The sequence below is a fragment of the Theropithecus gelada genome, chromosome 13, assembly GCF_003255815.1.
Source record: "Theropithecus gelada isolate Dixy chromosome 13, Tgel_1.0, whole genome shotgun sequence".
Lineage (NCBI taxonomy): Eukaryota > Metazoa > Chordata > Mammalia > Primates > Cercopithecidae > Theropithecus > Theropithecus gelada.
Window position 1 is genome coordinate 57,675,693 of NC_037681.1, and position 27,128 is coordinate 57,702,820.

The window sequence follows — 27,128 nt, forward strand, 5'->3', positions numbered from 1 at the left end:
ACCATCTAATACCTTTATATATCCCATCTCTCCCTAAAGAGCTTTTATGATTTCTGTATTTATTTTGTATTTTAGTTCAGGGCCTATCACAACAGTTGTACAAAATAATACAGCTAAACTAAAATAAACTACATTTGGAAAGTTGTTGATACGTATTTCAATTTGAGTATATTTCTCAAATGAATGAGTTATGTGTCCCCGTAAGCAACACAATGTTAATGAGGGAGAAGTGGCATTATAGTGACCTTTCGATTGTTAACTGTTTACTTTTGAACCTTTATCCAATTTAGGTTTAATTACATAAATTTTGTTGGTGCAAAACATGTTTCAATGATTTTTAAATATTTCTGTATGCTTTAGTACAGCATTTCTGACTTCACAGATTTCATGAGTGTGATGTGAACTGTAATACTTTATTGCCTGTTTATATCCCACTATAAAGCAAAATATTAATACCAGTAGTAGGCATAATCCAATGAGACTTTACAGATGCCAAGCACTGTTCTGTATCTTACAGGTTCTCTTTCATTTAATACTGACAACCCTACGAAGTACTTACTACTACAGTGAGGTAAAGTAACTTGCCTGATCATATAACAGATGGTATAGCCAGGATTTTCATGTAGGAAAACTGACTCTGGAGCCTAGCACTGGGCATTGTATGTACATATATATACTATAACCAATACAATTTTATAAAAGAATTAACTGGCCGGGTGTGGTGGCTCACACCTGTAATCCCAGCACTTTGGGAGGCCAAGGCGGGTAGATCACAAGGTCAGGAGATCGAGACCATCCTGGCTAACACGGTGAAACCCTGTCTCTACTAAAAATACAAAAAAGAGCCGGGCATGGTGGCGGGCGCCTGTAGTCCCAGCTACTCGGGAGGCTGAGGCAGGAGAATGGCATGAACCCAAGAGGCAGAGCCTGCAGTGAGCCGAGATGGCGCCACTGTACTCCAGCCTGGGCGAGAGTGAGAGTCCGTCTCAAAAAAAAAAAAAAAAAGGAATTAACTAATGGTATTGGTTACTAAAGACAAAGCTTAGGATGAACATGAAAAGGAACAAAGGAACACAACCATACCCACAAAATGCTTAAGAACTAAAGAGGAGAAAAAGCCATCAAGAGGTTTATTGCTTACTGTGATCTTTCCCTTGCCCTGGAGAAGTGCAAACACTTGCTTGAGGAGTAACAGGCATGAGGGCTTGGCGAATTGCTTTTTCCCAGCTTTGTGCTACATCAAGTCCAACTCCAGTGGCAGCAAGAACAGGATTATGAGAGCTGTCCCCATTGTTCTCACCAACGAAGTATACCATAGTATCAGTAATGATTTCAAAACAGTGTGGATTGCTGCCTTGTGAAATGTTTGTGAAATCTCGTGGTGAAGATATGCGGAGAATTTCTGAAAGTGGAATTTCCTGAAGTAAAAAATTAAGCATTGAAAAATAAGAATACATCTTTGTTTTTACTTTTAAATACACTAAAGAACCAGAGATAGGCATTTCAATGAATGCCATTCAGACAGACACAAGTATGCAACATGTAACACACAGTCGAGTCTTATGACATAGCCTGTCTTGAATGAGCTGCAATGTCCAGCAATGCCAGAGGCAGAGCATGGACTATGATAACTAAGCCAGTAGCAGATCATTAGAATGCAAGGAAGGAGAAGATTTAGGAGAGTAATCTGCCACTATTTCCAACACTTCTAACTTCCAACTGTCATTAATTCAACTTCACAACTACTTATCTAGTGGCTGTACGCTACAAGATATAGAAGTAAGAAAGAAGTAAGAAGCAGAAAGTAAGTAAGCAGCAGAAATAATGGCAGAAAAAGCAGAATCTTGGTCAGTTGTTTAAGCCACTCCATTCTGGTTCTGTCCACCAGGGTAAACTGTAGCAATCATTATGTTTTTAGTCCACTTCCTAAGGCAAAAAAACTTATTAAAAAAACAAAAAAAACCACGTGCTCAAAGCAAGCCATTAGTTCCCATTCTCTCTTACTGACCTAACTGCTTGGTTATAATCTTGCTTGCTGTCAGTTCATGATGTGGCAAAACGTGGAGTAAGCCAAGCAAGGAAGACTGTAAAAAGGAGATTAAGAGCCAAAACAAGCAATTGGGAACTGGAACCCAAGGTAAGGGTGGAAGGTGGGAGAAATACTAAATACCTCACTGACCTCTTCTGGACAGGCAATGATGATGGGACTTTCTAAGCAGTCTAATCTAAATCATAGTATCCAGAAGGAAAGCAGCAGCAACCTGACAGGCAAGCCAGAAATAAATAAATACACAACAACAACAAATAGTCTGGTAGGAGAGCTGCTGTGGGGGAGTGATATTTGGTATGGGAAATAGTTGCTTCAACAAGGAACCTAACAGTGACTTCTATAAATCATACTAGCTAGAGTCATTATATATATTCAAATATAACAGTTAATGAATATTATCTGAAAAAAACACACTATTTTAACGCTTATATTTTTTAAAATGTAAAATCCTTACCTTATAATACTTTGAACCAGATTCATTCTGAAATAATGTTAGACATTTGCTGTCAAGTCTCCAATAATGCCTCTTTCTCTATAAAATAAAGATTGGAAAACTGTGAGGTTCAAAAATGATTCCTCCCAAGTGCCTGTACCTAACTTTTCCCTTCATTTACATTCATAAATCTGTATTTTTGAATAAGATTAATGAGGTTCAAAATTCTCAAGATATAAAAAGGATGTATGGTGAAAAGCAGCACTCCCACCATCACTCATCCCCACTCCTCACCCTTACTCCAGGCAAAACATGTTATCAGGTTTCTGGGAATCCTTTTAGAGAATTTTATATATGCACACATGAATACATATATATTACACACATACACATAAAAATATGTAATTTACCTATAGGCTATATTTCTAGAAGTTGATTTGCGGGTCAACAGACATGTGCACATGTAATTTTGCCTGATAGTGTTATATTATTTTACACAAGATTTGACCCAATTTATAGTCTCTTCAGCAACATGAAAGTCCCTAGTTACTCACACCCTCACTAATGCAGTATGTTAACTTTTTGATCTTTGCTATACTGAAAAATAAAAACTGATATTTCAGTGAAAGGTTAAAGTGATATTTCTTTTATTATAAATGAAATCAAATTCTTTTGTGTAAAAGTCATTTGTATTTCCTGTGAAACTCTCTATTCATATTCTTTGTTCATTTTCCTATTGTGTTGTGGTCTTTTTCTTATCAATTTGTGGCATTCTTCACATCTTATGGAATTAACCCTTGTTTAGAATGAACTGAAAATACTTTTTCCAGTTTCTCATTTGTCTTTGCTTTTGGATTTTGCCACATATGATTTTTTAATGAGATTGAATTTATTGATCTTTTATTCTTTATTATTGAGTTTGTAAAATAATTCTCCCAAAGTTTCTTCTGTTAAATTTCTTTACATTCAAATCTCTGATACATTTAGATTTATGTATAAAGTATGAGAGAGAGAGATATATATATATAACTTTATCTTTTTCAAAATGATACATGGTTGTCCCAACACCATTTACTGAATTAACTATCTTTCCCCGTTAATTTGATTAATAGCACCTTTGATATACCATTAAATTTGCAAATGTAGGCACACCACTTCAAGTTACATTCGCAAGGATATAAACTATAAATAAAACACACACTGCAGTCTATACTGTTGTCATCACACAAAACTTTACACCAGCTAAATGTATTGGGTACTTCATTTTATTCTTAAAAGGTTTATTAGAAAGCTTGTTTCAATAATCTACTCAGCAAACTTTAAAAATAAAATACTAGCTACTAACATTTATTGGGTGCTTCCTGTATGCCAGACACTGTTCCAAGATCTTCTCATATATTAACTGATTTGGATTTATTAGGTGGTTACCATTATGATGCCAGTTTTACACAAGGAAATGAAAGCATAAAGAAACTAAGTAACTTTCCCAAGTTCATACAGTTTTATAGTAAGTTACAGAGACTTAGGCAGTCTAGCTCCAAAGTCTATGTTCTTAGCTATTATACTACGCTGGTTCTTCAAATCTATTGTCTACTAGAATGTCATCATTCTTTGTCTTTGCTGGATCTAAAAAACAACTTGCATATTTACACCAAGTTAAAGTCTACATAAAACCAAACGTGCTTCCTTCCTATCTCTGGTAATAAGTTGACTTTTTAGATGAAGTCTTAGTTCCTTCTATCTCTATTTTGTGACTCCATTGTGTTTCAAGTTAATTATTTTTTATTGTGGAACAATCCCAGATCCTTTTTGAATACTGACTGCTTGTCAATTTTTTTTTTGAATATTGACTGTTTGTAAAGACAATACATTAAATATTCTGCCTGTTAAAAATTCCTTACAAATTTAACTATAATTCCAGTGCATCTTTTACAAATTGCGGCAGTGTATATAATGTCTTAATATACATCTCATCATCATTTTGATTTAAAAAATGCACAAAATGAAACTCATAACAAAGTCTTACTAACATATTAAACGTTTTTGATTACTGACCAGGTTATCCCTGCTGGTGTAATGGACCATCCACCCTTCCTTCACCATTGTGCTGCTCTTCCTCTTTGTGTGCTTGATGGACTGTACAACCCTCATTAGCGGAATATTATTGCTTGTGGATGGACTAAAAAATATTTAAAATTTATAAGTTTGTGTAGATTTTTAAAAAGTCATAAATACTGTAGGAACATGAAGCCTTCTGAAAGATAATTAAGCTAAAAATTTTCAAAATATCTTAGTAAAATAAACAATGGCTTAAGAAAAATTAATCCTGTTATGATGATACATAATTGATTCTATTTTAAACTAATATTTTAAATCCTATTTACTTGTCATGAATGTTTTCTGGAGGATCACAAAAAATAAAAATAAAAAAAAAAAAAACAATGAGCAGAGCAGAAAGCACCCTCCGAAACTGAAATATTTGGAGCCCGGGAGAGGATCTCATTTGGGCTTCTGTTGAAGAGTTTTCCTGCGTTAGGCAGCATGATGGACTAACAAATCCATAACAAGGCAAAATGCAAATATATAACTCGAATTCACATGGCTCAAATGTCAAATCCATTTAATCATGTTGTTAGCAAAATGTACTTCTACTAGAAGTTATTTAAAGGAAAATGATTTACAGATACTAATTAAGAAAATGTAATGAGTCAAATCAGGCAGCACTGAAACATGGCTCAATAACTAAAATTTGGGATGTATGTACAAAATACACTGTTTTGAAATGTGGGCCTCAAACAGTTAAATACTTTCTTTTTTAAACTATGAAGTATTCATGATTAAGAAACTAGCTAGGTTCACCAGGCGCCGTGGCTCACACCTGTAATCCCACCACTTTGGGAAACCAAGGCGGACAGATCACAAGGTCAAGAGATCGAGACCATCCTGGCCAACATGGTGAAATCCCATCTCTGCTAAAAATACAAAAATTAGCCGGGTGTGGTGATGTACGCCTGTAGTCCCAGCTACTTGGAAGGCTGAGGCAGGAGAATCGCTTGAACCCTGGAGGCAGAGGTTGTTGTGATCGGAGATCGCGCCACTGCACTCCAGCCTGGCGACAGGGCGAGACTCTGTCTCAAAAAAAAAAAAAAAAAAAAACACAAAAACAAAAAACCCCAACTAGCTAGGTTCTGGAATAGTCTCCAAAATGGGTAAACAAAATTTTCGTTAATAATGCTAATGATACTAATAACTGTTCTTTAATGATAAGCCAAACTGAATAAATGACAACGCAGCCATCTGAGATTGTAATAAATGACTCATTTTAAGTAACTCTTCGTTTCCAATGAAAAACAAAACCTGCCAAAATGGGGACATTTTGCTACAAGGTAGTATATCCTTTAGGCTACAAAAACTGAATTTCTGTGAGCACAGTGGCATATTTAGAATGGTTTTACAGTCTAATAGTATTTTTACAAAATGCTAACAGTCAGATTAACTGTGGCAATATGAAAACTGCCCTCAACTTCATCACCATTATCTTTGTGCAACATTTTCATGAGTATATTCTTCATTGCCGTTTCTGCTACCACTTAAAGCTGCCTATGTGAAAAACAGGTTGCTTTAACTGAAAGTTCAATACTGACACCTTGCAGTGACTGTTCTACAACTAGGTTTTATATCTAGAACATACATAAGGCATTTTTCTTTAAAACAAAACAAAACAGAAAAACAAAAACAAGGATTCTCATACCTCCCCATCTTGAGTGGATAGCAAGGGTGATATAATTTATTTCAGAAATACTACATTGCATGTAAAAGAATTAGCCACAATTTATTTAGATTTTAAGTTACTTTTAAGGTCCCACTTAAAGAGACATGGCTTTTTCTTAATGAGATCCTGAACTGACCTTGCATCTGGAAGTAGCTTGTAATATGTATATACGTTACCTGATTGTTTTAATGGCTTCTTCATCTCTTTCTACATCGAGATCAGATGGATCCAAGAAGAACATCTTATCTTCTGGGGGAGATGACTCTTCTGTGTCATCCAAGCCCCGACTACTATCACTATTTATGTCATTATTGTCAATGTCCATTGGTATATCTGTATCTGTTCCCAGACTGGAAGGTTCTGGTAAAATTTTAAATGAATTTCAGATTTTTGTATTAATAGAGGAAGTCTATTAAATGTAAAAAAAGTCTTGAGTCTTAAAATGTAAGAAAATATCTTTATGAGTTAAGTATTTCTCTTTTTTTTTTTTTTTTTTTGAGATAGAGTTTCACTCTTGTCGCCCAGGCTGGAGTGCAATGGTGTGATCTCGGCTCACTGCAACCTCCACCTTCCGGGTTCAAGCTATTCTCCAGCCTTAGCCTCCCGAGTATAGCTGGGATTACAGGCGCCCACCACCATGCCCAGCTAATTTTTGTATCTTTAGTAGAGATGGGGTTTCGCCATGTTGGCCAGGCTGGTCTCGAACTCCTGACCTCAGGGGATCCACCCACTTCGGCCTCCCAAAGTGCTAGGATTACAGGCATGAGCCACTGCGCCCAGCCCAAGATAAAGTATTTCTTAAAGAAGATACAAAATACACAAACCATAAGGCACAAAGTTAATTAATTTGATTACATTAGAATTTTAAATTTCCACATGACAAAAAATACTATAAATGAAGATAAGCCACCACCATTATGGTCAACTGATTTTTGACAAGAGTGTCAAGAAAATTCAATGGGCAAGAAATAGTCTTTTACGTAAATGGTGCTAGGATAACTGTATATCTACGTGCAAAAGAATGAAGATGTAAATCATATATAAAAATTAACTCAAAGTGGACCACATAAAATGTAAGAGCTGAAACTATAAAACTCATAGGAGAAAGCATGAGAGTAGATCTTTGTGACCTTGGTTAGGCAAAGCTTTCTTAATACACCAAAACGATAAGTAACAACATAAATAAATTGGATTTCATGAAAATACAAAACTTCTGTGCTACAAACAATACCTTACAAAGTGAAAGGAAAGCCCATAGAACGGGAGAAAATATATGCAAATCATATACCAGATAAGGGACTAGTATCCAGGGTATTTAAAAATTCGTACAACTCAATGAAAAATAAACAGATAAATAACTTAAATGGGCAAAGGATCTGAATAGGTGTGTTTTTCAAATAATATATAAAAATGGCAAATGAACACATGAAGATGCTCAATATTATTAGCCATCATGGAAGTGTAAATGAAAACTACAATGAGATACCACTTCGCACTACCTAGGATGGTTGTAATCAAAAAGATAAACAATAAGTGGTGGTAGGGATGTAGAGAAATCAGAATCCTCACACACTGCTAATGTAAAATGGTACATTTCTTTGATTACTAGTGAGTTTGAGCATCTCACTAGTAATCAAATGCACATTAAGATAAAACTGTATTTCGTATCCATTTGTTAAAAGGCAGAAAAGCACGAAAACACAAATAAATGAAGTATAAATTTTTTAAAGTCTTTAGTCATAGACAAACTATACTAATTCAGATTAACCGAAAGAGAAAACCAATCATGCTCTGTCAAGGTGTTATCAGTGCTATGGTCTGAATGTTTGTTCCCCTTAAAAATCTTAACTGCCAAGGCAAGGGTATTAGTTGGTGGTGGATCTTTGGAAGGTGGAGTCTTTGGGATGGGTACCCTTATAAAATATGCCCACAGGAGCTCCTTCTCCCATTCCACCATGTGAGAATGCAACTACAAGGTGCCATCGACCAGGAAATGGAACCCCCCTCACCAGACACAGAATCTGCCAGTGCCCTGGACTTCCTAGTCTCCAGAACTATGAAAAATAAACTTCTGTTGTTTATATGCTACACAGCCTATGGTATTTTGTTACAGTAGCACAAACAGACTAAGACAACCAACAACCATAGAAAACATGCCACAAGAGAAAATGTTAATTAAACTCTGCCAAAGAGAATTTTCATTCCTTTTATGCTTTTCCTTTTACAGAACTACTTACATGAAATTTTTACCAGTCATGTAAATTGTTAAAGGAAAATTATGCTGAAGGGTTAGAGTCCTTACTGCTTCCTTCCAAAAAAAGGTACCTGCCTTGCTTAGTATTATCTTGAAAAGAAAAAAAAAAGGCCCCAAAGGGAAAATGCATAATGATTATTTGACAGAGAAAGGGACAGTGAGGCAGTATAGTGTGTTCAAATCACTAGGGACTAAGGAACCAGACCATGTGGGTCTGGTTAACTTCCAGCTCTGCCACCTATTGCCTGTATTTCTGGGGCAAGTTACTTCATGTATTTGTGCCTCAGTTTATACATCTCTTAGTACCTACCTCAAAGGGTTGTTGTTAGGTTGAAATGTCAATATATTTAAAGAGTTTAGAACAGTGCCTGGTATAGCAAGCAGTTAGTACATATTAGAACTATGAAAGAATAGAGACAAGAGCAGGGTTTTAAAACAAGTTCTTTTATGTCTAAAAATGAAAGACGATATGCAGTACCACTGGCTATATTAGACTACAAAGTAACAGGTGGCCAGAGGAAAGACGGGAAGGCATGATTACTAACAAATGTATACTGTCAGTGGTCTCTGTATTTTGCTTGATTATTCAATCAGAAGAAAATCTTTAAGAAACAAATTAGGAAAACAGAACCTTATCCAAAGATAATACACCAAAGAATCATGGCCTTTTCTGATCTTTCACAGAAATTAAGAAAAAGAATTTTACCTCCATTGAAAGTAACCTCTCCAAGGCAGTCTCTTGGTACTTTTGATGCACAGCGTTTATGGCAGTTGAATTTGCAATCTAAAATGAAAATATTCAGCGTATTAATTTATGTAAAAGTCAAGCAGTATCAGATATGGTTAGACTTTCTTTAAATCACTCATGAACAGAATATTATTAGTAATGATGATATTAAAATAATAACCACCTACAAGTCACTTTAGCACCCTCTGCAACCCCCCATCATTTTCTTCATTTGTATAATAAGGCTAATACCATGTGTACAACACTGCTGAAATGTATTGGCAGCTCCATATTTCCTTCTCTTATCTCATATTCATCTTTCCACACCTCCCATGAGAGTTTCTAAAGCTGATTAAATTCCCATCCAACTTATGTCAGATACATACTTTCAATTCCTAAGTATCAGGACCTAATGTATATGCAGGAAAGAGACTGAGATCCAACAAACATTTATGAGGAACCAATAAGGACTTTCACATACAACCCTGTGAGGAAGGACTGAGTTTCTCCAGCACAAGGCCTCCCACTTGTACATAATGATTCTCTTCAGCCTAAAACAAACCTCAGAGTTGACAGCATTGCAGATCAGTGTTAGGTACAATCTGTCCAAAATTACTGTATAACAGTTGTTTTCAAACTGTGGTTCCAGATCAGCTTCATTAGGAAACTTGTTAGAAATGCAAATTCTTGCACCCTACCCCAGACCTACTACATCAGCAACTCTTACGGGGTGGGAGGGTAGGGCTGAGCTCTGTAAGTTATACTAAAGTTGAGACCCACTGGTCTAACTATGTCTAATAACACCTTTGAAATGCATCTATGAGTAATAACTGGGTGAAAATAACTTTAATATCTGACTTAGAATGTTTTTGTAACCCTTGGGAGTCAAGAAAATCCTGGGTATCATGCCAACAGCACAGGCTAAAGATCATTATATGACATAAACCCCATGAAATGTATAATTTGTTAGATAACAACATTTACATTATTTAAAACACTATCCTTGTTAAGACAGGCCCTCGGGAAAATTCATGTGATATTACCTTACACTATCTCAAACAACAGATTTGTGTTTTATCTCATGAACTTTGCAAATTGTGAAAACAACAAGGTTTCCATTTTCCCTCTGAAAACTCAGGCCAGGCGCAATGGCTTACACCTGTAATTCCAGCACTTTGGGAGGCTGAGGCAGGTGGATCACTTGAAGCCAGGAGTTTGACACCAGCCTGGTCAACATCTCAAAACTCTGTGTCTACAAAAAAATACAAAAATAAGCTGGGTGTGGCAGCACCACTGCACTCCAGCCTGGACAACAGAGCAAGACTCCATCTCAAAAAAAAAAAAAAAAATTCAGAGCCGAATTTGTGGGCTACCTGCAGCAAGTACGTAGGTTTGAATGACAGGAAGGCAGTTTTAGTTCTATGTCCTTACCCATGTTTTTATTAATTTGCTTATGCTCTTTTATATTTTACATATGCTTTTAAGCTACCTTGAAGTTTTTTTTTTTTTTTTTTTTGAGACGGAGTCTCGCGCTGTGTCACCCAGGCTGGAGTGCAGTGGCGCGATCTCGGCTCACTGCAAGCTCCGCCTCCCAGGTTCACGCCATTCTCCTGCCTCAGCCTCCGAGTAGCTGGGACTACAGGCGCCCGCCACCACGCCCGGCTAGTTTTTTGTATTTTTAGTAGAGACGGGGTTTCACCATGTTAGCCAGGATGGTCTCGATCTCCTGACCTCGTGATCCACCCGTCTCGGCCTCCCAAAGTGCTGGGATTACAGGCTTGAGCCACCGCGCCCGGCCTGCTACCTTGAAGTTTTTATACATCAAAGTAGAAAATAAAGACAAACAGATGAATGAATTCTTGGAATTGTGCATTTTCTCAAATGATCCAGTATAATGGTTTTATCTTAATGAAATCATTTTTCTTTCGTAGACTGACAAATGAAAATACTTTTATGTTTTAAGTATCTTAATTCATACTATTAAAATAGGGAAATCACTGAATTATAATTATTTTATTAATAAATGAAGTAGCTTAACTATACTGAAATAAAACCTACCATTTTCTGAACCAATATAAGCATAGAAGATTCTTCGTCTAGAACCCTACTTTTCTGCATATGGTTTAAGAATGTTTCTGTTCTGCTAAGCAGAACAGCAATATTAACTACCTTCATTAAGATTATTTGTTGGCTAGAATTTGTACATCTGTTACTAATGTTCTTTCCTAAAACATTTTTCAGTGGCTGCTTGCCAATACATTTTTATGTTGATATTTTAAAGTATTAATTTATGTAGTAATTCATAGTCAAAGCAAGTCGTTGAAATAAAATTTCATCATGTTATAATGCCTAATAGTTATAAAATACCTGACAACAAATGTATAACCTATTCCCCATTTGATGTTCTCGTGTGCTGTCATACACTGTCAAGGAAAGCTTTATTTTCTTATATGCTTAAGTTTATATACAATTATCTTACTCTGTCTTGTAAGCAAGAATTTCTTGTTACAAAACCCTCAACCCTAATGTTTTATTTAGATCACTTGATAATTCAATTCCACAAATACTTCTACTATATAAAAAGTACAATACCAAGAACTGCTAATTACATGAAAAAAGTATACAAGATTATACTTAGACTACTTACATCCTATCCTGGCTCAGTCTAATAATCTAAGACATTTACATTCTATTTTAGTTTTCACTCTACTGTGAAAACATAGTTTCTACTGTACAGCATTGCTGAGAAGATATGAGATAAAAAGATAAAATCATCTTTAAAAAGCATAAAAGCATTATATAATTATAAGCAAATAATTATTCCAGTATGCTATTAAAAACCTGTTTCATTAAGAGATGTTTCGAGAATACTATAATAGTGTGCTGGGTTAGTATCCAAATAAGGGTGGTCCCTATCATAATTTCAGTAGCTTCTATTACGTCCTACCTATTTCAGTGTGATTATTCTCGGGAATGACAGTTTTTGTACAATTCTCCTAACTACATACTTAAAAACAAAAAACCACAAAACTCTTGCAGTATGCTTGTGTGTGTATAATAAATATTTAATGAAAAGAGGAAAGCGTTATTTTTATTTTGTTTATTGTCGGGCTCTGGAATCAAAAAGACATAAAACCTCAAGGATCAGCTTTGCTGCCTACTAGCTATTCTATATTGGCAAGTGATAAGCATACAGGTGAAGAAGCCATTCTCAGAGGTCCACATTCTAGTTTTTCTGTTTACTAGCTACATGATCTTAAGCAAGTTACCTAATCTATGTCTATAAAATGAAAAATGACTCCTATTTTTACTACTATTACTACTACTCCTATTACTATTAATAGTTAATAGTAATAGTAACTCCTATTAGTAACATCTATTACTACTGGAATACTAACAAAAGCATAATTCACATATAATTGCTTTGAAGACTGAGTATGTAAAGTTTTGTTTACTGTTTTACTATAGTGCCTGGCACATAATAATACACACTGCAGATAGTAGTAGTAGTAGTAGTTTACACACACATTTCTATTTTGTTCACATTTCTCTTTCCTTTATATAAGTTAACAATTATGACAATAATTTCTTTGGCTAATGCTTCTGAAATATAAATATTTTAAACCTATATTTAATAACAAAAACAGACATAAATTTTACTTATGGAAAACACCGAATCCTACCTTTACACTGCATTCCTTGGCGAAACAGGCCTTTCAATAACCGCTTGCAGTACTGACATATCGTGGGACGGGTATAAGAGTGAACAGCAAATGTGTGTGGAACTTTCACTCTGCACATTACCATCTTTTCCATCCAGATTGGGCGACCACTCCAAGAAGGAATTCTCTTACTTGGTTCCTGGTGGACATGTGACTATAACATAAGTAATTTTCATAAGTGTAAGTCAGTATTAAAAACAAAGTAGTGGGAGCAGAGCTTAACCACAAGAATCATTTATTTCAAACACTAAAGCCAAAAAACTCTAAAAATGTTGTTCTCAGCAGTTTCCTTTGCAATGTTTAATTTACCAATCTTTGAATGAGAAAAACGCAGATTCTTTTTGCTAATATTTATGCTTAAAAAAAATCTAAGATACGTTAATTCTCAGGTACATATTCGCTGATTATTATTTGCCAGACACATTTCAGCACTTTACAATAAAACCCACAAACTTTAAAACAAATAAATTCAGAAAGTATTATTGTTGCTCATTTTGCATTACTGAATGACATCTGAATATATTTTGAAGCACATTTTAGATTTTCAAATTTATCTTAATACTAAAATATGTGCATACATTTTAAGTTTAATTAATAATGATAAACAATGGCAGATACAAAACTAATTAAAACAATAGTTTCAGTAACTCAGCTTTAAGAAGTTCCTTTATTTTCCAATTGTTTGGGTTTTTCTACCAGATGAACAAAAAGCAAAATTAAAGAAGGCATGAATTAAAAATTTTTGTAATCTGAGGGGTAAGTAGATTTTGGTAACTATGACCCTTTCTATATGAAGGGAATAATCAAACTAAATTATACATCACCCAGTTCAATGTGGCTCATTCCATTCATTCAACACACATTCACTGATTATTATATGCTAGGCCCTATTATATACTAGGGACACAAAATTGAATAAAACATAATCCAAATTCTCAAGCACAAAATCCTAATACTCAACTACCATCTAGCTATATTAACAGATTTTGCTGTACCTGCTTGCATCCTCACTGCCAGAACTGAGGTCCTGAGATCTTTCAGATGCCTTCTATAACTGGTAATGTTTGTAAGTCAGAGAAGTTGGGCAATTCTACATTAACATGTTCAACCAAGGGAAGGAAAAGAAGTCAGAAAAAACCAAGAGACAGGGAAGTGCAAGGGAGAAGTAAGGAGAGGAGAAAAAATAAAAAAAAAGGGGGGACGAAAAGGAAAAGGACAAAACAACTGGTTGGAGAAGAGCACTATAAAATGCCTCAGACTGATAGTATAGGAACTATTTTGTTTTTCTTTTTGAGATGGAGTTTCGCTCTTGATGCCCAGGCTGGAGTGCAATGGCATGATCTCGGCTTACTGCAACCTCCACCTCTTGGGTTCAAGCGATTCTCCTGTCTCAGCCTCCCAAGTAGCTGGGATTACAGGCATGTGCCACCACACCTGGCTAATTCTGTATTTTTAGTAGAGACGGGTTTCACCATGTTGGCCAGGCTGGTCTCGAACTCCTGACCTCAGGTGATGCGCTCGCCTCGGCCTCCCAAAGTGCTGGGATTACAGGCATGAGCCACTGCACCCGGCCCCTTTTTCCTATTTTAATTTATCTCTGCATAATGCAATCCCATCAGTAACAGTGCATTGCCACACTATTGGGTGAGGATGGCAAGAAAGGTATGGCAGACTTAATTAGAATTTGGATGGAGGAGGATGTTGGTATAGTTACGTAGAAAATTTGGTTAAAATGAGACCACGGAAATCAGTAACTAGAACTGAGTGGAAGTTCTTTCTTGTTTTAATGTCCCCTATATACAAATTAGTGCTTAGCTTCAACTATTATTTCTTATTAATGTACAACCAGTAATTTTCTAAAAGTAATCTGATTATTTCCACAGCTTAAGTTAACATTTGCCAAAGTAATTGCTCACAAAAACGTTGTAACAATATGGTCAACTCTCAATTATATATAAAATAAAAGGAATAAAAACACATTTTTAAAATGGGTAATTCCTCAATTATGTATATTTAATCAGCTTTGGTGTATTAGTGAAATTCTCCATTTTTATCTTTTTTTTTTTTTTTTGAGATGGATTTTCACTATTTTTGCCCAGGCTGGAGCGCAATGGCACAATCTTGGCTCACTGCAACCTCTGCCTCCTGGGTTCAAGCGATTCTCCTGCCTCAGCCTCCCAAGTAGCTGGGATTACAGGAGCATGCCACCACGCCCAGCTAATTTTGTATTTTTAGTAGAGATGGGGTTTCACCATGTTGGCCAGGCTGGTCTTGAACTCCCGACTTCAGGTGATCCTCCCGCCCCCGAAAGTGCTGGGATTACAGGCGTGTGCCACCGCGCCCGGCAATTCTCCAGTTTTACACACACTCAGATTCAACATTTTCTTTCTAGATTGATTCTATCCTCCCTAACCCCTAAGGAATTCTCCCAAATGTGCTCAAGGGAATACTGTCTGTTTTACCTTCAAACAGGCAGCATTCAATTCTGGTTTCTTGAATCTCAGTGGTCCCATTTTAACCAAATTCAATGAACAATCTTCTTCTATTCTTCCATCTCTTTACTGGATTCCCTTTAGACTAAACCTATTCAACCTGCAGCCACAGGCAGCCCAAGACAGCTCTGAACGAAGCCCAAGACAAATTTGTAAACTTTCTTAAAACGTTATGAGATTTTTTTTTTTTTTTAAATTTTAGTGCATCAGCTATCATTAGTGTTCGTATATGTGTGGCCCAAGACAATTCTTCTTCCAGTGTAGCCCAGGGAAGCCAAAAGACTGGACACCTCTGCTTTAGACTGACATTATAACAGACATAACAGAAACTGACTTCTTACACATAAACAAAAACAACCTTAGAGTCAGATTCAAAAGTTTCTACTCCTGGCCAGGCGCAGTGGCTCATGCCTGTAATCCTAGCACTTTGGGAGGCCATGGCAGGCAGAACACCTGAGGAGTTCGAGGTCAGCCTGGTCCAACATGGTGAAATCCCCTCTCTACTAACAATACGAAAATTAATCGGGCATGGTGGCAGGCACCTGGAATCCCAGGAATTCAAGAGGCTGAGGCAGGAGAATTGCTTGAACCTGGGAGTTGGAGGCTGCAGTGAGCCGAGATGACACCACTGCACTACAGCCTGGGTGACAGAGTGAAACAGACAAGTATTTCCTTTAGCACATTTCTTTTTCCACCTCAAAAAAAAAATAAAATAAAAATAAAAAGATAAAAAGTTTCTACTCCTAACTTGCCCATTTTCAAGCTTATCTTACTATTTAGTGAAGTTTAATATCTTGACTCCTTAGAAACCCGTTTCTTACCCATTTCTCCTAACTATAAAATCAGGATAGCCCCTATACCTCTTAGGACTGTGATGAGGGTTATATGACAAAAGGAAAGTACCTAGCATAAAGCCTGGCACATGATACCTTATGAGGCTCTTAATGGGCAGCCACTCTGAGTTAGTTCTTCTCTAACCTTGGTTGAGCTTCAGGGGTTCTTTCTTCCTAATTGGTATCTCCTCCATTCCTTCCCACTCCACTCATCCTTTCTTCTAATTTTCCCCCACAGACTCTTCTCTTACTCTGCCTTCTTTTTTTTGAGACTATGCTTGAACCGACTAAAGTAAACCTTGAAAGCCCTTCCATGCTATAAGTTCTATTTGTTTAAAAATACTCTGAACAATCTAACCAATTCAGACATGTAACTGCACTTCTTATACTTCCCTAAGGAGTTTTCATGTTCAAGATAAAATATAAACTAATGAAAAATGTAATACCTTATCCACTTGCTCTGTCCTTCTGCTATTTCCTAATCTAGTAATACTCAACGGGGCATAGGTGGCATACCAGCATCATTTGTGGGGCTCTTAACATACCTCTATTCTACTGTCCTCATTCCTAGGTAAGTCCTCTGTGCAGTTCAGTGTATAAGATGCACTAACTTTTTCCTACTAATCTTTTTCAGGCTCTTCTGCAGGTTTATACCAACCCCTCATTTTCAGTTCGTTGTGCCACAGCACGCTTTTTATCCTTTAAAAATCTCACACTAGGGGTAAATAATAGGAGAAGATGGAATTTTTGTGAAAGGATTTCAAAAGCTTTTACTCTGGTGTCTCAACTTAGCAAAATATAATGACCACAGTACCAAGACAAGGCCTTGATTTTGCCATTAATTTACAGAAGATCAGAGAAGTTATAGAAACAACTAAATAATAAGATTACAACCTATGGATAGAAGTCATTTCAAATACTATCAAATGTACAAGGGAGTTATTTCTTTTTTCCTGGATCTACTGCCTTTGCCCTTGAGAGGTATACTGTATTAGGAAAAAAATCACTGACTTATTAATAATGAGATCTGGGTTTAATTCCACTATCTTACTAATTTGCTCTCTGACTTCACACAAGTCAGTTAACTGCTCTGTCTCAACTATCTCATCTGTATACAGATCTGCAGATAGTAGTGGCTCATGCCTGTAATCCCAGAACTTTGGGAGGCTGAGGCGGGCCGATCACAAGGTCAGGAGTTCAAGACCAGCCTGGCCAACACAGTGAAACCCTGTCTCTACTAAAAATAAAAAATTAGCTGGGTGTGGTGGCACGCATCTGTAATCCCAGCTACTCGGGAGGCTGAGGTAGAAGAATCGCTTGAACCCATGAGGTGGAGGCTGCAGTGAGCAGAGACCGTGCCACTGCACTCCAGCCTGGGCAACAGAGCAAGACTCCATCTCAAAAAAACAAAAAAATAAAAAATAAATAATAAAAAAAAAAAGATGAAGTATGGAGACCAGGAGCCAGGATACTGGCTGGAAGGTTAAAGCAGTGGTACAAGTCATAATAACATCCCAAAGTGTACAAAAAGGAATTCATTACTACTTGTAAGTCCTATCTCCATTACTACATTTTATGTTTCTTAAGTGCAGCAATATTACCATTCTTTAGCGTACAAATTATGTTCCAGAATGATGTCATACACCCTGTAGAAACATAGAGAATAACTAGCAAAACGTCTATTACCTTAGAATACGTACCTCTTCACTGGGAAGGGCTACATATTCAGGCTGTAGGGGTCTTGGAACTGAGAGGCCGGGTCCCGGTAAAGATACATTTGACAGACGTCTCTTTCTTACTCCACTACAGTTATTTGGAATCTTGAAGGCACATCGTTTATGGTAATTTAATCCACAGCCTAAACATATTTTACAAGGTAAAATATAAGATTAAAAAAAAACTTTACTATTTAAGTGTGATACACAAAAACCACTGCTTCTTTTATTTAACATATTTTCTGTTAGCCATACCTACCCTAATTAAGAACCCTGATGGCAGGCTAAGTGGAAGCTAATGAATTCAAGAAGAAAAGGAAATGTGTAAAAAGGATAAGTCAGCTACAGCAGTGGTTCTTGAAGTGTGGTCCCTAAGGCGACCACCTGGAAATTTGTTAGAAATGTAAATTACAAGGCTCCACCCCAGATCTACTGAGTTAGAAACTACGGGGATGAGACCCACTAAAGTGTGTTTTAGGATGCACAATACGGTTTGAGAACCACTGGCTTAAAGCACTGGTTAGCAAACTATGGCCTCTGTACCAAATTCCTCCTGTGACATGAAAATTTTATGAAACTCAAATTTTGATGTTCCTAAATAAAGTTTTATTGGAACACAGCCATATCTATTTGTTTACATATCGTCTATGACTGGTTTTACAATGTAATAGCAAAGTTAAATCATGACAGAGACCATATGGCCAACAAAGTCTAAAACATTTACTTCCTGTCCCTCTACAGAAAAAGTTTATTGACCCTCCACCTTAGAAGACTGTTTCTTCATCAGAAATGTGCACCTGTGTCCTACTCCTAGCAATTCTAATTCAGAACAAATTTGACAATTTAGCTGAATGTAGGAGACAACTTTTTTTTTTCTTTCACCCAGGCTGGAGTGCAATGGTGCAATCTCGGCTCACTGCAACCTCTGCCTCCCAGGCTCAAGCGATTCTCCTGCCCCAGCTCCCGAGTAGCTGGGATTACAGACGTTGGCCACCACGCCCGGCTAATTTTTTGTATTTTTAGTAAAGACAGGGTTTCGCCATGTTGGCCAGGCTGGTCTCAAACTTCTGACTTCAAGTGATCCACCCGCCTCGGCATCCCAAAGTGCTAGGATTACAGGCGTGAGCCACCGTGCCTGGCCAAGAAAACTTTTTTAAAACAAAAAACAACATGAATATTTATGGAGCCATTACACTGTACTAAATATTTAACCCTATTACCCGATTTAACCATTTACTCTTTACAAAACCAGTAGGGCAGAACGTATTTTACAGAGAAATTAATCTTAAGAGGTTTAGTAATTTGCCCAGGAATATGAAGGAGTAGGTGGCAGAGACAGAATGAGTCCTGATCTCTCCAATCTAAATCCTTGTTACCACCCTAGTCAACAGCTCATCATCTTTTCACTAATAAAAAATGCAAATGTGGAATCTTATTTCAAATGACCACAAAAATTTTAGAACACATACCTTCACATTTCAGTCCCTGACGTACCAATCCCCAGAGCATCTCACCACAGTAATCACAGAAAGTAGGAGCTTTGTAAGAATGTACATAGAGAGTATGTGGACGAATCTGGAAATCTTCTACTGTGGCTAAAGCTTTAAAAAAGAAAAGCATTAAAATACACCTTATATTTGTAACTACGATGAGATTAAGAATGCTCACATATTCATTTATGTCAAAGTACACAGAATCATTTTTTCTCTGAAAGTTTCACTGGACCATAAAAGTAAATTATTTTCAGCATTTAATATTTTGATTTCAAACTCTAGGAAGTCCATTTGCTGCTAATCATTTGAGCTCCAGAAGCAGGTAGTAGGTTAGTTATTTGGAACTCCAACAGCATTTTCTCATAATGACAAGATTACAAATAGATGTTAGGTCTACTTTAGCCAATTAAAAACTGCTTAACTTACACAGTGGGATATAGAACACTAAAGTAAAAAGTAGTATGGAACTTCTATTTACAGAAATGTTTCTGTGGAAAAAGATACTGAATCCTAACTTAGGATCCCAGGATATACTTGTTGGTCTGTTCTCCACAGTCCTAGTGGATAAGAGAAAGAAACTCCTCTCCCCTTAGTGAACACTGGACAGTAGACCCAAGGAACCTCCTCTCACCTCAACCTGCAAGTCATTAGTGGATACACTGTAGTCTGATGGGGTCCAGAGTAGAGAAGGAAGAGATGTGAGCAGGACTTCCAGGTGAGACAGGGAGCGAAACTCGTCAGGAGTGAAGAGGAAGGCAAGGATTGGGAAATACAGAGATGGTTTGGGGTTGCTGTATAGAAGATGAATGGTCAGTGTAGCAGGGAGTGAGATGAATGACAGAATCAGAAACATAAGATGAGAGGAGTGGGGACTAATAAGGAGAGAGAGGACCTCAAGAAAAGGCTCAAAGATGAATTTGAGAAAAGGGAACTTGGTAGCAGGGTTCTGACACATAGCTGGCCAGCTTGCTTCCTTTCTTCCATCAGTTCTCCTCCTTGCCAAACAAAAAGTACTGCAGACCTACTATGTGTATTATTATGGCATTCTTTCTTCCTTTTCACTCCTTATTATCTTGCCCACATTGCTGCTGGATGAGATGGCAAACAGTGGGAATTAAAAAACAATGTATGGCAAGAATGGGTGAGGTAGAAAAAGAGAAAGGTGGAAAAAAGCCCAGTGGGACAAAAAGGGAAAGAGCATTTTTTATTTTAAAGCCACAGAAATAACCAGCATTGTAATTTCCTCTTCCATATCTTCATTACTTCTTTTTTCCTGATTCTCTTTTCTAAACCCCAATTTTCTTCTTTTATGCTCTTTACAGAAATGCGGGTGGGGGAAGGGAAAAAACAATTTCAGTGTAACTGTTTTATTTATTTGACTCAGAGAAGAGTGTATTTCTTTCAGACCAAATAATTTCCTTAGCTTAGTAACGTTCCAGTAATTCAGTTTATCTTCCTATCCTGATTTTTTCCTTTTTTTTTTTGAGACAGAATCTTGCTCTGTTGCCCAGGCTGGAGTGCAGTGGCGTGATCTCAGCTCGCTGCAAGCTACGCCTCCCAGGTTCACACCATTCTCCTGCCTCAGCCTCCCAAGTAGCTGGGACTAGGCGCCCACCACCACGCCTGGCCAATTTTTTTTTTTGTATTTTTAGTAGAGGGGGGGTTTCACCGTGTTAGCCAGGATGGTCTCGATCTCCTGACTTCGTGATCCGCCTGCCTCGCCTCCGAAAGTGCTGGGATTACAGGCGTGAGCCACCGCGCCTGGCCTTTCTTTTCTTTCTTTTTTTTTTAAAGAGACAAGCCTTCCTCTGTTGTCCAGGAGGAAGTGCAGTGGTGTGACCATGGCCCACTGTAGCCTCAATCACCCAGGATCAGACAATCCTCCCACCTTATCCTCCCAAGTAGCTAAGACTACAGTTGCATGTGACCATGCCTGGCTTTTTTTTTTTTTTTTTTTTTTTAAATTTTTAGTAGAGATGAGGTATGCTGCTCAGGCTGGTCTCAAACTCCTGAGATAAGCAATCCTCCTGCCTCAGCCTCCCAAAGTGCTGGGCTTACAGGTGTGAGCCACGGTTGCCAGCTATTTTTCTTTCTTTTCTTTCTTTTTTTTTTGAGTCTCGCTCTGTCCCTAGGCTAGAGTGCAGTGGCGCCATCTCAGCTCACTGCAAGCTCCGCCTCCCGGGTTCACGCCATTCTCCTGCCTCAGCCTCCCGAGCAGCTGGGACTACAGGCGCCTGCCACCACAACTGGCTAATTTTTTGCATTTTTTAGTAGAGACGGGGTTTCACAGTGTTAGCCAGGATGGTCTCGATCTCCTGACCTCGTGATCTGCCCGCCTCGGCCTCCCAAAGTGCTGGGATTACAGGCGTGAGCCACCGTGCCCGGCCTATTTTTCTTTCTTAATGGTGATATAACATTCCTGAAAGGAAAAATCATATGGTGACCATTATTAGAGATGAAAGAAATTAAGTAACAATAGTACAAAGACCAAATATAATTGAATTGCAGCATTTAGTAGAGAAAATTAGGCTCTTTGGGGGGAAAAAGGCAGTCACATTTAAAAAGCCACTTACTTACCTGAAAGAACCACTTCTACTAGGTCTCCTTCATGTATTTCATCTGCTGAGGTAATCAGCTGCAAAATATTTTCTGAGTTCATGTCATGGCGAAAGAGAAGAATTTTGTCATACATGCCAAAGAATCCACACTCTGGAAACTGAGGGATAATAGTCCTATATCAGTATAACCACAGCTTTCTATTTTTATAAGTAAATATTTCAATTTTATCAAATAATTTAAAACACAGTGTTTTAACCTAACACTATTTGCTAACCACTCTATTGATACCTAAATGGTGATCCACATACTCAAGCATCCTGGTTAATTTTAAAGTTCAAGAAAAATAGAAAAGTAAATTTACAAATAAATAATCATTGATGATTTTAAAATACTTGTCTCTTACAAATACAGGATTTCTATATTCGGTTAGTGATGGAGAATATAATCTTAAACCTATTGCTACTGTATTCTTAGCCTGAAAGATAAGCAGTCTTTCCAGCGCCTTGAGACATGCTGCTCTAGATATTTCAAAATTCTTCAGTAGATCTCAGAATTATAAATGGTCACTGACTTATTTGGGTTCCTCATAAAATATCCTTTAATAAATGACACCATGTCATCTGCCTGCATCAAATGGTCTGATATGAATCAGTCTCACTAAACTAAATGCATTTGTCACAGAGATGTTGCTGAAGATATCATTTACCTATTTCATATTGTAGCCCTTCTCTGTGAAGACCCACCCATAAAATAACTTAATCTGGTTGATTTTATAACATGAACAATTTGCTCATGTAAGTTAACATGTTTTCCTGTTTACTTTGCCCAACGGAAAAAGCACAGTCAAATTTGTAGCCCAATTTTACCATCGGTCTTGGATCTTACGGAATGTGTTTTAGGTGCAACCACTAACCTAGCTTCATCTCATTTTCTGGCCTTAATTTTCTCATTAGAAAACTCCTGTATATACTTCTGAAGAGTTCTCAAAACTTTTTTTTGAGACAGGGTCTTGTTCTGTTGCTCAGGATGAGTACAGTGATGTGATCACAGTTCATCACTGCAGCCTCAAACTCCGAGGCTCAAGTGATCCTCCCACCTCAGCCTCCCAAGTAGCTGGGACCACAGATGCATGCCACCACTGCCAGCTAATTTTTTATGTTTTGTAGAGACAGGGGTCTCCCTGTGTTGCCCAGGCTGGTGTTGAACTTCTAGACTCAAGTTTGATTCCCCCACCTTAGCCTCCCAAAGTGCTGGGATTAGAGGCATGAGCCACCACAACTGGCCTCTCAAATCTATTTTTTAAAGTTAAATTAAAAAAAAATTAAAAACAATGATTAATTAGAAAGTTACAAGTTTATAGTTTTTTTACCCAGGGTAAATAATGGAAAAGTACAGAAATATTTAGAATTTTTGTAATACTAATTCTCCTTTTGAGTCACCAACAGTATTTGTAAAACCTCATAGTATGCTTTAACATATATCTAACAGTGTAAGAATTCTCAATTAAAAAGATACAAGTGAAAATACAAAACCAAAAAAATAAATTTTCATTTTAATTTTAAAATTAAAATTTTACTAAATTTTATCAAATTATTAAGTTGGAGAATAAAATATCTTCATAACTTAGTTACAACAATTTGTAAGGACAAAGGACTCCACATTCCATCCTCATTAAAACTCTAAGGCCAGATGTGGTGGCTCACGCCTGTAATCCTGGCACTTTAGAAGGCCAAGGCAGGCAGATCATCTGAGGTCAGGAGTTCGAGACCAGCCTGGACAACATGGTGAAACCCTGTCTCTAATAAAAATACAAAAATTAGCCAGGTGTGGTGGTGCATGTCTGTAGTCCCAGCTACTTGGGAGGCTGAGGCAAGAGAATCACTTGAATCTGGGAGATAGGAGGTTGCTGTGAGCCAAGATTGCACAACTGCACTCCAGTCTGGGTGACAGAATGAGACTCTGTCACAAACAAACTCACTCACTCTACTATTTGTATAAATAATACTGATTTCAGAAAGGCAGACTTATTGCATGTCTGGTAAGTGCAAGATACTGGCCCCACGGTTTGTAAAGACAGAACAGTCCTTATCTTCCAGGAACTTACAATCTAGTAGGAAGACAGAAACAAACACAAATATATATAGTATAAGGCAAATAACAAAATTAAAATAAAAAAATTATAGAAGAAGGAGGAATAAAAAATGTTAACTGGGAAGGTGAAGTAGAGGGATTCAGTATGATATTTGAGCAGAACAAAAAAAGAGAAGCAGAGTTTCCACAGGTTGAAAGTGTAAGTGTCATCAATGAGAAGTTACAAGGTAAATGGAAGAAGGTAAGTGGAGCCTTGAGACTAAAGAATGAGATGGGGGAAAGTTGGGTATAAAGAGGGCAGAAAAGCACAGGGAACTCCACTGGCGCCACACTAACAGAGAAACCTGTTACTATGTTCAAACTTTGTCACCTACTAACTATAGCACCTATAGCACCTTTTCTAAGGTGCTTAGAAAGGTTGCTTAACTTCTCTAAATCAGTTGTTTATAAAATGGAGGATAATAGGAGTTATAGGCTGGCTTTACAAGGTTCTTATCAAAATTAAATTACTTGATGGCTGTAAAAGTCTCAGCACTGTGATCCATAAATACCAGTGGTTTATATTACTAAGGAATACCTAAGAGGGAGAAGAGATATAGGATTTCAGAGCAAGGCAGGAACATGATTAAATCTGTATTTTAAAAAGATAATGCTGACAGCATTGTGTAGAGGAACAGGAACAGAAAGAGACCAGAGACCAAGATGCTGAAGAAAGGGTGACACTATCAGTCAGAAAAATATCAGTCTGAATTATACAGCAAGTAAATGGAAAGAGACAGGACATTTCTCTCCAGAAACTATAGCAAGTAAATGGAAAAAGACAAGGGAATTTCTCTCCAGAAACTATCTTCGATAAATCATATGGCTCATCAATACTGTTTTGACCAAACCAGAAGTCCTGAATAACGGTAACTGAAGACCTAAATAATAAACACACCGAGAAGGAAAACAACATTAAAATAATTAATGTATGATTGGAAAAAATAAATATAACCTTCTTAATAAACACATGGCCTAATGAAAAATAATATCAACATGAAGTTGGTATTAAGAGACTTAAAAGCATGTAAAGAAATTACAGTGAGATATTACAAAATATTTAAAATAGACATGTATATTAGAGGCTAGAAAGCTGTTGGTAATGATAAAGAATAAAGTCATTTCAACATGTTTTCATACTATACTCATCTATACGACAGAGAGATTATAATAACCAGCCTGTGAAAAAGATTTCTGCTATTCGTGACTATGATTTATAGGTATGTTTGGCAGGGTATTTAGAAATTATGTAAGAGTCCGAAATAAAAACATGAGAAGTCTTGAGACATGTGTATATTAAAGATATACACCTAAAAAGAAATACACCATGAGCACACATTCATTATGAAGAATTATACAGAACAAACAAAAACCAAACTGTTAATGAATTGAATATACAAGGATTTACTGTTCCTGATTTTGAAAAATTCAGAAAATAGGTTTTTAAGCAGGAGTGGATCTCTAAACAATGTCTTATTTCTGGCCACACCTCAGAACCACCTGTGGAGCTTAAAACAAAGGATGCTTAGGCTATCATTTCAGGTTTATGGTTAAGCTCCTGGAGAATAGGCAGTGAACACCTGAATTTTAAATTTACTTTTAAAATATTCTATGTATATATTATATATACTCTTTAAAAAATCTACTTTTAAAAAGTTTAAAATTTATAGAAAATGTAGACAATAGTACAGAGTTCCTGTATACTACCCCATACCCAGTTTCCCCTATTATTAACATTTTACATTAGTTACATGTTATATTTATTATAATTAATAACCCAATAGCCATACATTATCAATAACTAAGGCTCATACTTTATTCAGATTTCCTTAGTTTTTACCTAATATCCTTTTTCTGTTTAAGAATCCCATCCATACCATATCACCTTTAACTGTTATGTCCCCATAGGACCCTTTTGGGCTGTGTTAGTTTCTCAGACTTTGCTGGATTTTGACAATCTTGGCTGTTTTGAGAAGTACTGGTCAGGTATATTGTTGGATGCCTCTCTACTGGAATTTGTCTGATGTTCTTCTCATTATTACTGGGGTAATGGGTTTTGGGGAGGCAGACCACAGAGGTAAAGTGCCATTCTCACTACATTCTGCCAAGGGCACCTACTATCAACACGACATCACCGCTGATGTTGGTTGAGGCAGTGTTTATCAGGATTCTCCACTGCAAAGCTACTTTCCCCCAACCTTTTCTATACATACTCTTTGGAAGTAAGTCACTATGAGCAGAGCACTTAAGAAGTGGAAACGTTTGTCTGTTTCCTTTCCTTGAAGGTGGAGTATCTACACAAATTATTTGAAATTCTTCTAAATGGGAGATTTATCTATTTTCCCCCACTTATTTATTCATCCAATCATTTACATATATATCAATATAGACTCATGGATATTTACTTTATACTTTCAGATACAATATATACTCTTTTAAAATACAATTTTATTTATTTTTGAATAGGCAATTATTCAAAGTTCAAAAGGCAAAAAAGAGTAGATGGCACACCTATGCCCTAGCTGCCTCATTAACTGTCCTGTAGTCAGCAGTATTGCCAGTTTTCTCAGAATCCTTCTGAAAATACTTTACATATCAAATAAACATGAATATACCTTTCCTTCATTTTACACAAATGGCAGCACGCTATAAACACTGTTCTGCAGCTTGCTTTTTTTTTCACTTAGCAATATATTTTAGACATCATTCCATTAACAAAGTTCTTTTTTTTTTTTTTTTTTTTTTTTTTAAACAGATGTATAGTTTTCTTTTACCAGTCCCTACTAATGGATTATGGGGTAAGGAATAAAACTAATGCCAAACTGCCTTTGTTAAAATAATCATCCATCTCACTATATAATCTTTTTTTTTTTTTTTTTTTTTTTTTTACACAGATTTATTTTTTTTTTTTACCAGTCCCTACTAATTTTAGGGGTAAAGAATAAAAA

At 36.7% G+C, this 27,128-nt stretch overlaps 1 protein-coding gene across 1 annotated transcript in view; it reads right to left on the bottom strand.

The window, feature by feature from the left end:
* PRKD3 (protein kinase D3) overlaps positions 1 to 27,128 on the bottom strand; it is a 77,029-nt gene that overhangs the window by 23,221 nt on the left and 26,680 nt on the right. The window contains exons 3-11 of the mRNA XM_025354905.1: positions 22,069 to 22,207; positions 19,468 to 19,599; positions 17,984 to 18,141; positions 12,920 to 13,112; positions 9,216 to 9,293; positions 6,432 to 6,615; positions 4,539 to 4,662; positions 2,505 to 2,582; positions 1,142 to 1,418 (exon numbers count right to left, since the gene is read on the bottom strand). Coding sequence (XP_025210690.1) covers positions 1,142 to 1,418; positions 2,505 to 2,582; positions 4,539 to 4,662; positions 6,432 to 6,615; positions 9,216 to 9,293; positions 12,920 to 13,112; positions 17,984 to 18,141; positions 19,468 to 19,599; positions 22,069 to 22,207 — 1,363 coding nt within the window. The remainder of the gene's footprint in view (positions 1 to 1,141; positions 1,419 to 2,504; positions 2,583 to 4,538; positions 4,663 to 6,431; positions 6,616 to 9,215; positions 9,294 to 12,919; positions 13,113 to 17,983; positions 18,142 to 19,467; positions 19,600 to 22,068; positions 22,208 to 27,128) is intronic.